Source organism: Aplidium turbinatum, chromosome 2 (assembly GCF_918807975.1).
Source record: "Aplidium turbinatum chromosome 2, kaAplTurb1.1, whole genome shotgun sequence".
NCBI classification, from domain to species: domain Eukaryota; kingdom Metazoa; phylum Chordata; class Ascidiacea; order Aplousobranchia; family Polyclinidae; genus Aplidium; species Aplidium turbinatum.
In genome coordinates, this window is record NC_137473.1 from 42,804,225 (window position 1) to 42,817,442 (window position 13,218).

The following is a 13,218-nucleotide window of genomic DNA, read 5'->3' on the forward strand; positions in this document are numbered from 1 at the left end:
TTTGAAGTGTTTTTATATATTCTGTTTTTATTACATTCCGTTTTGATTCACGTTAAACCCTAAACTGTTTTTACCTGATACGGAACATATAAAACTTTCCTTTCTTCAACCCCGACGCCGTTGCAGAAAGATCCTTAGTATCGCATACGGAATGCCAGTAGTCCCGGTCCACCTCTCTCCGCTCTACCGTGTAGGCGGTGATTCTACTCCCTCCATCATTCTGTGGTGGTATCCACGACAATGTGATCTCAGACGCCGTGACGGCGTCATAAGAGAACGGTTTGCGGGGCGCTGAAGGTTTTCCTGGTAAGTGTGTAGAAAAATGATTAAGTGTAATTGTAAACATGGTATCTCAGAAAATAGAGAAAAGAGAAAAGAAAAATGAGAAAAGGAAGACCAAAGAAAGCATGGGAAGACACCATGAAGAATGATGACCTGACAAAAAGGAACTTAAAAATTGAAAATGACAACAATTGATAGGAATGGAGGAGTCACTGCAGACGACTGGTTGACCTCTGATATTTCGGGATGAAGACCAGACTTCTTTAAAGCAACACGAAGAGAGAGGGAAACACCAACAGTGAACGATCTTTTGGAACATAGCTTAGGTAGTATTTCTATCAACGATGTGCGTTCTCACCCAAGATGTTGACTTTAATAACTTTGGTAGTTTTTCCTGCGGAATTTTTCGCTGAAATGCTGTATTCACCGGAGTCCTGTCGCATGGCTTTGATGATGACGAGATTAGACGTTGTGTCGCTGACATCGATCGATAGTCTAGAAACGGTTAATTTCATGGTTAGTTGCATCTGAAAAAACTTTATTTGGATGCACATTTTCAGCAATTTTGCATGCCCACGTGTTACATTTGTCACCACTTGACACAGGCCCAGTCAGCAAGATTTCTGTGTGCAGACTATTCAATGTGTTAGTCGCAACAAAATGGTAAGCCGTCCCTGTTGAGTGTTAATCAAATTCACATCAATAGATTAGAACAGTATAATAATTTCTTAATTTCTCATGATATCGTGATTTCTTAAAACTAAAGGAACCAGGTGTTTGTCGAACGAGCTATTAGTGCAGGCAAATAAGAAACATATTCCATCGGCTAAATATCTTAGTTTTTAATCAACTTAAACAAGAGTGCTTTGTCGCGAAACACCGAAAGCGCGATACTTTGTGACCGCAGTTCGCTTCAAGAGCAATGCATAAATTGTAGATGCTGTTAACACGTAGTTTCCGAACAACCAATAATTTATAAACGCTGTCAATGCATTCGCATTTCACAATGGTCAAAATTCTTGTGTAAACTTGTGTAAAACAAAACGTACCTGTCTGAGCTTGCTATATCTTCATTGTTAAATTTCCATTCAATTTCTGGCTTTGGTTTTCCGTTGTACTTTGCGAATAAATCAACAGTCGCCCCTTCGTCCAACTCCTTGAACTCAATGACGTCAATAGTTGGGTAGACTGGAAGTGAAAACAAAGAAGATTATTCGAAGTCTACAAGAGCCATAAATCCATCAAAATTAAATTGGAAATTAACTTCCCAGATTGTCATCGTGAAAAGGAATTCATAAATGTGTAACAAGCCAGACAGCAGAATCCGTCATTTTTACATTGATTCAATGTCTGCAGACGTTGAATCAATGTAAAAATGACGGATTTTGCTGTTTGGAAGCAACTACCGATGTCGTCCTTGCACAAGACTGGACCGACTTCATTAGAAGGACGGCTTGCTCCAATTTCGTTTTCGCAAAGAACTCGGAAGTTGTATTTACTACCAGAAACTAATCCTTCCACAGTGAAGGTGAGATCAGTTAGTTTTCCGGGATTGCAACTGAAAAACAAAATAATTTGGAAATTTTGAATGAAACGGCAGACAGTTTACTCTGCAAAACATTTTTCTTCAAAAGGTTTGTCTAAAATCAACCTTTTAGCTTAAAATGGTTTGTTTTTTAAATTAAAAATTGTTAAAATTTTTGATGTTTAGCAACAAATCTAACAATCAGAATATGACTTCAACGTAAGTGAAGATAGATTCACAATTTGAAGGTGACAACCGCGATGAGCACTGTCAGGTGACGCAACATTGACCAGAGTATTGAGAACGGTAAGTTCACCAGATGCTGTCAGCATCACTTTAAAAAACGTAAACTTCGGCTTTTGCCTCTCGCAAGTATTTTGTAAACTTTTATCAAGTATCCTAAAGCACAAAAGCAAAACAATTCACTTCTTCGAACAACAAAATTCATACGACTGAGTTAATCTTCCATTATATACTCTACAAGAATTTTGGCAAGTTTTGACAATTTTGGCAAGTTTGCATTTGCAAGCAACGTATTTTCCGGCATCGAGCTACTTAAGTTTAATGAGTTTTTTTAGATTGAATGCAAGTCCCAACATTATCTACCTGCTCCAAGCTTGCGATTGCTTTGAGGGTTCAGAGATAGCTTCCGGTTGCTCTTTGTCGCTTTTCTGTGATTCTAATTTCTTGTCGGCAACGGACTGACCTGTTCACGTGACATAACAAACCTTGGTATGCAAGAGAAATTCATACAATCTACAGTACACACTTCCTCAAATAGATTAAGGAATGTTGAAAAAACTCGATGTGAAACTTCATTAATTTTAGATTTAATCATAAGCAAAAGCAAATTAAAATCAAAAGATTTAATCAAATATCGCGACTCTTGGGGTGTGCGCTTGAGCAACGCACTTCAAGGATAGTTCACGATTCATCGGCACTTAATGGATGGAGTTCATAGACAGCAGCACTTCAACAATCAGAAACTTCGCTCTGTCAATCTCGGTGACAGGGCCTGCGTCAGTGGTTCAAAGCCTCTACAAGTACGCGAAACTGCCAGGATTAACCTTTCAAGAAGCTTTCTCAGTTCGAGGATAAAGATCCCTTCAATCAAATGTTAAGCACGTTCATTACCTTCACACAAAACCTTTTCGACTATGTACGTCTTTACAGGAAGGTTTCCAAGAAATTGTGGAATGTTCCATTTGAGTGAGACACTAGTTCCGGATACGGAAGTCACCCTCAGGTTGGAAGGAGGGTTGGGAACCGACGTGGGATCTCGGGCAAGAATCGCTTCTGTAGTTTCAGCGAAGTCACTTTGTCCAATAGCGTTGACTGCACACACCCGGAAAAAGTACTCAAACTCTTCCTGGAGATCCAGCACGTTGACATAAGTCGTCGAGACAGGTGACGAAGCTTTCGTCCACCCTCTTCCATCGGCTCGACGCTTTTCAACAATGTAGGATTGGATCTTTGATCCACCATCTTGGTTAGGTGACTTCCATGACAATTTTGCCGCTTTCTTTGTCACATTGGAAACGACGAGTGCTTCAGGCGCTCCAGGCGTATCCTTGACTAAAACTCTGCATGAAGCCGTCCTGCTTCCGCCGATGTTCTTCGCAACAAAGCTGTATCTCCCAGAATCGTTTCGACTGCATTGCGTTATCTTCACATCAGATGTTGTCGCCGTTGTCTTGACAATTGCATCATCTCGCAGAGGAAGATTGTCGTCTTTTATCCACTTTACCTGCCAACAAAATCAACTAAATGAGTAACCATAACCATAATAATATCTTCTTAGATTTGATAACATTTCTGTGTTATTGATCACAACAAGCAGCAACGTAACAACACTGCAAGTATACGCTACGTGGCTTTATATTCTATCACGTAGCCTACCTTTAAGTTACACAGAACATGCAAAATATGTTGTGCAGCAAAGTATATTTCACGTTTGACCTGGCTAGAATGTAAGCATCACCTCTGGAGTCGGTCTTCCTTTAAAAGTTGCCCGGAGCTTAATGGAGGCGCCAGCGCGAACTTCTAAGCTGTTCTGAATACCAACATCCAAAGTGATCACAGGAGGCTCTGAAAAGTACATAAAATTTATATGAAGTAACGCTGGTAATGTTCGCAATATGCACGAAAATCAGGTGATATGATCAGCCCGATTCTTTTTCACCTAGGAAGTGGAGTGAAATAGTTAAGAATCTCTGTGCTAAAGCAAATTTTGATGCAAACATTTTATATTTTTCCCACAAATATAACAGTTGATTTACACATGAATGCTGTGCAAGAACAAGAAAACTTAGGTTTCCAGACCCACCAAAATAACACAGAAAAATTCTTTCAAGAAAAGCTAAACTCTGTGATTGGTTAGAAAAAACATTCTATCCATTCAAATACTTTTCTAAACCAAATAATTTATTAATTCAATTAAAGACATGAACCAACCGATTAAGTCTTTGACTTCCACCAGGGTTGTTGGTTGCGAAGGGGTACTTTCACCGGCTTTGTTGGAAGCAGTTACACGGAACTTATATCTCATGCCTGTGCTTAGACCAGTGACGACAATATCTCTATCCTTGGTCACACTTTCGCCATTGGTAGAAAACTTCTCCCAATTGCATGTGATTTCATCTTGGTACTCCACTATATACCCGTCGATTGCACTCTCGCCAGAAGTTGAAGATGCGTTTATGTGTAAAGACACAGAATCACTTGTGACGTCAGTGACTTCAGGCGCAGAGGGTGTAGAAGGGGGGTAAACAGGGTCTTCAGCAATAACGGGATCGGATTCCTCACTCATTGGTCCCACACCGGCTTTATTGACAGCGGCAACTCTGAAACGATATTCTGAAGATTCTATCAAGTTCAAGACTTTGTACGTGCAGTCAACAAGTGGGGGTTTCGTTATGGGAGAACGATTAACCTTTTTCCACCGTTTCGATTCGCTGTCGCGCATTTCCAACCAGTATCCTTCAATTTCAGCGCCATTGTTACTCGCCGGAGGCTGCCAGGTGACAGTCACAGATGATTTTGCTGCTTCAGAGGTGACTGGTTTGTATGGAGGTCCAGGAATATCAAACGGATCTTTTGCAATCACTTTGGAAGTTTCAGAATATCTTCCAATCCCAAATTTGTTTTCGCCAGCAACTCGAAACTGGTATTCGCTTCCTTTTGTCAGTTTAGTAGCTTTGTACTTTGTATCAATCACGGTTGTGCTCAGTGGCACCCAACTCTTGTTTCCCTCTTTCTTTTCCACGATGTAATTCAGGATTTCTGCACCTCCGTTATCGGAAGGCACAACCCATTTCAACGTCAAGTGATCCGACGTAATGTTATCCGCTTTGAAGTTAACAGGAGGAGACGGAACATCGTGAACGACGACAGTGCATCGGGATTGTTTGCTCCCAACCGGGTTCTTTGCTAGCACCATGTATCGTCCGGAGTCCGATCGCGTCGACTTCTCTATGAATACAGTAAGGGAATCGTCCTTCTTGAGAAGTTGAAGAGTATCGCTGGCTTCAACTTCCTTGTCGTCTTTCATCCACGTCACCTCGGGTTCAGGAACTCCGGAGTAGAATGCCTGGATGTAAATTGCTTCATCTGCGCGCACTTGAAGCGTTCCTTTAATGCCGACATCTATTTTAACTTCCGGTGCTGATTCTGGCTCCCTGGCTTCTGTCAACTGACTCAAAGCAGCTTGACTTTCGCCAACATTGTTTATTGCGACGACGCGGAACACGTATTTCTTTCCAGTTTCAAGTCCGTCAATCAATAGCTCTGTATCAGTGACACAGTTTTGGTGACAAGGAATCCATTTTTCTGCTCCTTCCTCTGTTAGGTCAACCCTATAACCAGTCACTCTGCTTCCCCCATCAGATCTTGGGGTAGTCCATCGTAGAGTGACGTTGGTGTCTTTAATGGCTTCAACCCTCACGCTTTCAGGACGGCTAGGCACAACAATAGGCTCCTGACACAAGATAGGTACCGACTCTACAAACGGACTTTTACCAATTTCATTTGCAGCACATATTCGGAACGAGTAAATAGAATTCTCCAGCACATTGGTCACTTCATTTGTGAATTTGTCCGTGCTTCCCGCGCTCAACCATGCACGCATTGACATGTCACGTTTTTCCAAGTGATAACTTTTGATCGGCAGTCCACCGTTGTCGTCGGGCGCGTGCCACTTCATAACAATCGAACTTTTGGAAACTGCGCCTGGCTTCAAGTCTTTCACCAGTCCAGGAACGTCGTGTACAATGACATCGCAAGTGGCACTCTTCGTACCGCACAAGTTCTTCGCAGTAATTTTGTATTCTCCTCTGTCAGATCGCTCACACTTTCGCACCATTGCAGTTACGCCTTCTTCAGTCTTTTTAACTGTTAATCGGTCCGTCACATCCTCACCGTTCTTCGTCCACGTCACATCCGGATATGGTCGACCGGTCACTTTCGCGTTAAGCACAATTTTCATCCCGGCCCTTACTGTGATCCCGTCGACGATCTTAGCATCCAACTCGATGTGAGGAAGATCGATCATATCACGAGCAGGGGTTTCAGGGAAGAGAGCAGGTTTGCTTTCACCTCCGCGGTTAGCAGCTATCACCCTGAGCGAGTACATTTGGCTTTCAACCAAATTATCGACAGTGAACGTTGTGGCTTCCAAGTCCTTATCGTTGCAACGACTCCACGAACCATCAGATAGACGTTGCTCTACCAGATACCTCAACTTCTTGTCCCCTCCATCACTTTCAGGACGAGTCCAGGCGAGAGTAATTGAACTTTTCGTGGTGTCGTCAACTAGTAACTTAATAGGGGCAGAAGGAGGCGAAACAGGATCTTCACATGTCTGGTAATCGCTCGGTACACTAAATTTCCCAGGTCCGGCAGCATTTTCTGCGCAGACACGGAACTGATAAGTAGAACCTTCGTTAAGCCCAGTTGATAGTTGATACTCTTTTGTTCTAATCATCTCTCTCGATGCTCGAACCCATCTTGAAGAGGAAGATTCCTTTTTCTCTAACCAGTACCCAACAATAGTGCTTCCACCATCCTGAGGTTCCGTCCATTTGATTGTCATAGATTTTCTTGAGACATCGATGACAATAGGTTGGTCAGGAGCGGCAGGAGGATCAAATGGAAGTTTAGCTATGTACGGAGCGGCTACAAGCCAAGGACCTTTTCCTAGCTTGTTTTCTGCACAAACTCGAAAAATATATTCCTTCCCTTCCACTAGCTTACTGACTCTCAACTTTGGTCCTTGTATGGTCGTTGATACAGTGGTCCACATGTTCTTTCCAGTCTCTTTCATTTCAAGAACGTAGTTGATAATATCCGAGCCCCCATCATCATTAGGTATTTTCCACAACACAGTGACAGCTTCGTTAGTCCCGTTCTCGAACGACCATGGTCCTTTACATGACTCTGGAACATCAAGAATGTTCACAAGAACCGCAGCTGAAGCTTTTCCTTGGCTATTTTCTGCCATTATCACATATTTTCCTTTATCTGACCGCTTTGCATTAGATGTCACTAGTTTTGTTGTAGAATCAAGAGTCTCAATATTTTTGTTGTCGTCACTACTAATCACTGCTCCTTCTTCTGATTGGTCATGCTGAACCCACGTGATTGTCGGGCGAGGAACTCCCCCGTAAGTTGCTTCTATTTTCAATCGTTTGTCTGCTCGTACTTCCACCCCCTTTTGCGATAACTCATCCATCAACACAAAGGGAGACGAAAGTGGATCAACAGCCAAGATAGCCTGTGAAGTTTCGGATTTCTTTCCAATACCAATTCTGTTCATAGCGCCGACGCTGTAAAAATACTCTTTGCCTTCTTCTTGACCGAGCACAGTGACAGATGTTGATTTGTGGTCATTGATCACTTGCTTCCAATCATCAGCACCTTTCTGTTTCATTTCAACAACGTAGCCAGTAATAGGACATCCCCCGTCCTCGATCGGACGCTTCCATGTAAGCACAATGGATTTAGCTTTGGCTTCACTCGTTGTCAGCTCTTGAGGAGCAGAAGGAGGAGAGAGAGGATCAACTGCCATTATATCTTTCTCCAACATAGCGGGTTTTCCCGCACCCACTTTGTTGCTAGCAGTTACACGAAAGTTATACTCGTTCCTATGAAGCAAATCGGTTACTTTCCAACTCGTTTTTCTCACTTCAGCCACAACTGGAGTCCACGTGCGACGCCCAGCTTCTCGCCTGTAAGCAAAAGAACAGTCTGTAGTAAAAAGGTAACTACCGGTAATTGCAAAACGTAATGTTATTAGTAAGTTACACCAAGATGACTTTCAGTGCCTTTGCACTTGTCAGATGGCGATCAAAAGTCTGCTTCCAATGACTTTGAGAGCATTCGCATGAGTTTAATCTCTGGCAAACAAATTGTATACCTGTCCACAGAATAAAACAATATCTCTGTCCCTCCGTCATCTTGAGGTTCTGCCCACGAAAGTAAGCAAGACGATTTTGTTATTTCCTGAGCAACAAACTCCATAGGAACGCTGGGTCGATCTAAAAATTTAAAATAGAGGTTAAAATGTAAGTGTTGACGAACAAAGTCGGTCAAGCAGAATGAAAAGCAAAATGAATAAAAACTCCATTAGCGATTAAACGCTTGTCGAAAAGCATGACTGCAATATGTACAACAATATATTACCTAAGACAGTCACGTGACACCATGCTGTTGCTTTGTCCACACCATTATCAAGGGCTAAAGTGTATCTTCCTCCATCTCCTCTGATGGTCTCGGAAATAAACACCATGCAAGAGCCATCCTCAACGGATGTCTGTTGATAAAGACAGACACTAATCATCAAAAAGTATATTTTAAATAGAAAACAGGTGGTCATTGATGAAGTAAGATAAGTAATAATAAGTATATTATGTGGTAGGTTACTACTTGTATGTCAACACATATTACAGCAGTTTTAAACAAAAGTGCTTAGCTTTCTTTAACAGAGCAAACACAATATTAATTGAAAAAAGCAATGAAAAGCGTAGCCCCTACTTTACATTACATGAAGTAGCAATCATGGAGTCTGAGACATCAGTTCAGTTGTTTTTTTATTTCTGACCATCATATCAAAACAATACACGTCAACATAGCAAAGGTCAAGAAAAAGGTAGAAGCGACAAAACGCGAACGTTAAAACGTGCTTGTGATCGAAGTAAGTTATTGAGTTGAAAAAAATTTGGCACGGTCGCAACACCTTCAGAAAAATTTAAGATATAAAGGGAAAATAAAAAAATAAAAAATGTTACAAAACAAATAAACATATATAGGCTATAAATTTATTAGCCTACATAACTTTAGCGGATATATTGAAGATTTGTATGGACAGTTGCTATGAAGATCGGCCATGGTGCGTTATCAAGAGTGCTGATGGTCGTAAGGGGAACACGTAAGGGGAACATGCTTACAAATGTAGGCGACATTTGAAAATGCTGAAGTAGTCTACTAGCCTATCAGTAAATTATAGTCTCGCATGCATTTATAAGAAGAGGGGCACTTGGATGTAATTATAATCGATTTAATCGACTTTCTAATGCAATAGTCAGTTAGTCACACGCTTGGAAGTTTATAAACGCCCACCTTGACATGGTCACTTATAGGTAAATCATTCCTGGTCCACTCTGCCTTAGGAAACGGGTGACCAGACACTGGGACAGATATTCGAAGCTTTTCACCAGCGACAAGAACAATTTCATCGCGAGGCATTTGCATGCTCGGTGCACCTGATATGAAGTCACAATACATTAAGTTATCGTAGCACAAACATATCAATAGTTAGTTGAAAAACATAGCTAGGTAATCATCGCCAGATAGCCACGCTACTCTTCACATTGCGTGGCAATCATAGTCATGATTATGGAAGCAGAAGAGCTGTGCAGCGACAAACACAGTGAATCAACCCAGACAGAAAAATCCGTCATTTTTACATTGATTCAACGTCTGCAGACGTTAATCAATGTAAAAATGACGGGATTTTGTTGTCTGGGAAGTTCTAAGTCTACGATACGTCCCACGGCCCAGCATGTTAGACAACCACGACTGCAAGTCATTAGAACATATTAATGGTGTTAAGGAATAAACTGTTGATGGTTCTAATCATTCGATTGGCCGCTATTACAAGTTTTGTTCCTTTTTGAATAAAATACATAGCATTGCCTGTTTATTAAACTACCGGTAGAGTGTAATGTCTGGTATCGCAGATTGAAGAACAAACCTGCTGCTACAAAAAAAACTTACAGTCAGGAAACTTGGCTACAACGGGGCCAACATGGCTACTTGGCTCGCTTAGTCCAGCTTCGTTCACAGCGAAACATCGGTAAATATAAGAACGTCCTTCGCGGAGGCCTGTCACCTGAAGATTAAAAATATAACAGCTTATGACACAGATGTAGGCTACCAGTACATAGCTATACAAGTAACGCAAAAGAAATAATGAAATCGAGTAAATTAAACAAGTTAATCTGTTTCCCGATACAAGCATTGCAGTAGAGCAAAACGTGTTTAAAAACAGTGTTGAAGTGTCATATTAATGATCTATCTTTGACCCGGTGAATTCGTATGCACTTGCCTGTCCGCATAAAGTTTTAAACGGTGTGGCATTACATCTGACCCACTCTTCGCCACCATCCAAACACCGCTCCACATAATAGCCGAGAATTTCTGATCCGCCGTTGAGTGCAGGAAGTTCCCAACCTAACGATGCAGTTGAGGGGGTCGTGTCTTTGACTGCGAGGTGCAGGGGAGACGTGGGAGAACCTAACACATGCACAACAACAACATTGATGAAGCTCAATAAGTTGTTGAGACAAAACGGTTATAAAACACAAAAGATCTTCTCTTGATTTGTGCAGATGCTGTTACATTAAAGCAGCCACTTCTTTCGTATATTCGTGGAACCATTTTCTAACATGCGATACCGACTTTTTAGTCATGACACGTTACAAGTGATGTGAGGAAATCGATATTCGGTATTTGACATGTTATATTAAAACGACGTTTTCATGGAAAAGGCCAATATGAAAACAATCACAATATTTCAAATTCATTATCAACTTACGTAGAGGGTCGCGAACAGTTACTACTTCTGTGGCTTCGCTCGGGTTTCCTGCTCCCGCCTCATTCTCAGCACAAACTCGGAACTGGCATTCCGTATTCTCTTTCACATCGGTCACCTGCGATACGCAATATAGTGAATAGTCGATTGCAAAAAATAAATAGTAGAACCATAAAATGGCCTCAACTTACAGTGAAATTAAGACAACCGGTTTCCGTCTTTCCCACTGGAACCCATCTCTGGCCAAGCTTCTCTCGTTTTTCAACGGAGTAGCAGACGATGCTCGCCCCTCCATCAAACACAGGCTCCTGCCAGGCAAGCTTCACTTCAAACCGGTTGACACTTTCAATCTTCACGTGTCTGGGAGGCTCTGGAACCTTGAACATGCTCACTGCAGCTATTGGTTCTGATTGTGTCCACCCGCTAGCGCCGACATCACTAAATGCGGCCACGCGGAATTCGAACGACCCTCCTTCCTTGACGCCATCAACTCGGAAATGTTCGCTTTCAAGATCCTGACAAACAAATAATTTTAATTCATAATTTTAACAGACTCTTCGAATGGTTTATTGTTTAAGCGTGACTGACATTCATGTATAGTATATGGTTTTTAATGACACTTCTTTTGTTTACATTAGCTAAATTGAAAGTAAATGATATGGCAACTGAATGATTATGACAACATGTAGAAAGATGCATAAAAATGAAAAATAACAATAAAAAAACGAGAAATAAAACGTTTCTCACCTTCTTCACGGACTGCCATGTTTGGCGGCGAAGTTCTCTCATCTCCAAAAGGTATCCTTTGATCTTGCTGCCTCCGTCATCATCAGGTCTCACCCACTGGAGTGCGATGCTCGTCTTAGTGGTCCCCGATGACTTCAGGTCACGTGGCGCACTCGGAGGCTTCATGATTGGCTTACAGATCACAGTTTCGGAACCATCACCGGGCTCCGACTGCCCGGCAGCGTTTACTGCAGCCACTCTGCAAAATGAGGCAACTCGTTAAATGTTTAATTCACGAAATAAAATTGTTTATTAAGGATTTCGAAAAGGGTTCGAAAATGTACTGGTTCGACACCACTCAAGAGCATTGGCTGTGGTTTTGACAAAACACTTAAAAAGAATGCTTGAAGGTGGAAACGAAGATTGGCTTTCTTGCTTCATGTCCACTTAATCTAAATCTTCAACTGCAGGCGCAAACCTGAGTAAGACAAAAATGACTTCAAAGTCGATAAAAAATGCACATTCCAAGTGATTGTGTTCGTTCAATGTTACGTCATTATTCAATAGGGGCACAATTGCAAACTACCACTCACCGAAATGTATATTCAAATGAATTTGGAACAAGATCCACCACAACATGGTCAACATCCGGGACTTCGAGTTCCCACGGTACGTAATCTTCCTCCCACGTCTCCTCTCCAACTTTTCTTTTACGCAGCTGAATGATGTAATTTGTAACCGGACTTCCTCCGTCATTCTCCGGAGCTCTCCAATGTAATCGACAAGTGCTTTTAGTTACCTGCAAAAATATAAGATTAGACAGAGTTGAAAAACAATTAATTGACAAGTTGCAGATACTTTTCGGCAGTAGATAACGTAGCCTAATACCTGGAACGAAATATATTTTAAATTACTTTTTGCTTCAACATCCACCGTTATGGTTAGCGAATCGCAATTGCTCGCTGTACTAGTGAGTGCTCAGACTTGTGCTGATAGCCGGGAAGAACGCCCTTTCTTCACATCGATCATTGTTCATTATGTAATAAAGGTAGCTTCAAATATCATCAAATTATTACTAGAAAAGCAAATTTAGGTTTTTAATTTAAGTAGCTCACCTCCATAATGTTGGGCACCCCTGGCTTGCTAGGAGGTTTTATGGGATCACGTGCAGCCACGACATCACTTGGTGCACTGGCGGCTCCTCGACCCGCTAAATTCTCAGCTGAAACTCTAAAAGCAACAACACATCGGTGCTGTAAGAAGCTTCAAAAGGTCTTAGGCTAAAATAAAGAAGGCCCCGATAACTCAGTTGGTTAAGCGCATAATTTTACGAACAAAGAAACGGCAAGAATAGCGGTGCTGGCTCTACTCTCGGGGTGTACGCTTGAACAACGCATTTCAAGGACTGTTCTCCATTCAGCGGTTCAGTGGATGGAATAATTCACAGACAACAACATTATAACAACCGGAAACTTCACTTTATCAATCTGGCTGGCCAATTTGCGTCAGGGGTTGAAAGCCTCTACAAGTATGGGGAACTGTCAGGATTAAGCTCTCAAAGAAGCTTTCTCAGTCCGAGAATAAATACTACAATCAA

At 41.7% G+C, this 13,218-nt stretch overlaps 1 protein-coding gene across 1 annotated transcript in view; it reads right to left on the minus strand.

Moving 5' to 3' along the window:
• The window catches only part of LOC145764311 (titin-like), a 208,059-nt gene that overhangs the window by 76,112 nt on the left and 118,729 nt on the right, over window positions 1–13,218 (minus strand). Inside the window, 18 exon segments of the mRNA XM_082575929.1 lie at window positions 75–303; window positions 641–777; window positions 1,332–1,470; window positions 1,689–1,840; window positions 2,414–2,513; window positions 2,942–3,554; window positions 3,789–3,895; window positions 4,262–8,031; window positions 8,220–8,340; window positions 8,486–8,615; window positions 9,422–9,564; window positions 10,079–10,193; window positions 10,410–10,597; window positions 10,899–11,013; window positions 11,087–11,410; window positions 11,643–11,880; window positions 12,215–12,420; window positions 12,737–12,851. Coding sequence (XP_082432055.1) covers window positions 75–303; window positions 641–777; window positions 1,332–1,470; window positions 1,689–1,840; window positions 2,414–2,513; window positions 2,942–3,554; window positions 3,789–3,895; window positions 4,262–8,031; window positions 8,220–8,340; window positions 8,486–8,615; window positions 9,422–9,564; window positions 10,079–10,193; window positions 10,410–10,597; window positions 10,899–11,013; window positions 11,087–11,410; window positions 11,643–11,880; window positions 12,215–12,420; window positions 12,737–12,851 — 6,942 coding nt within the window.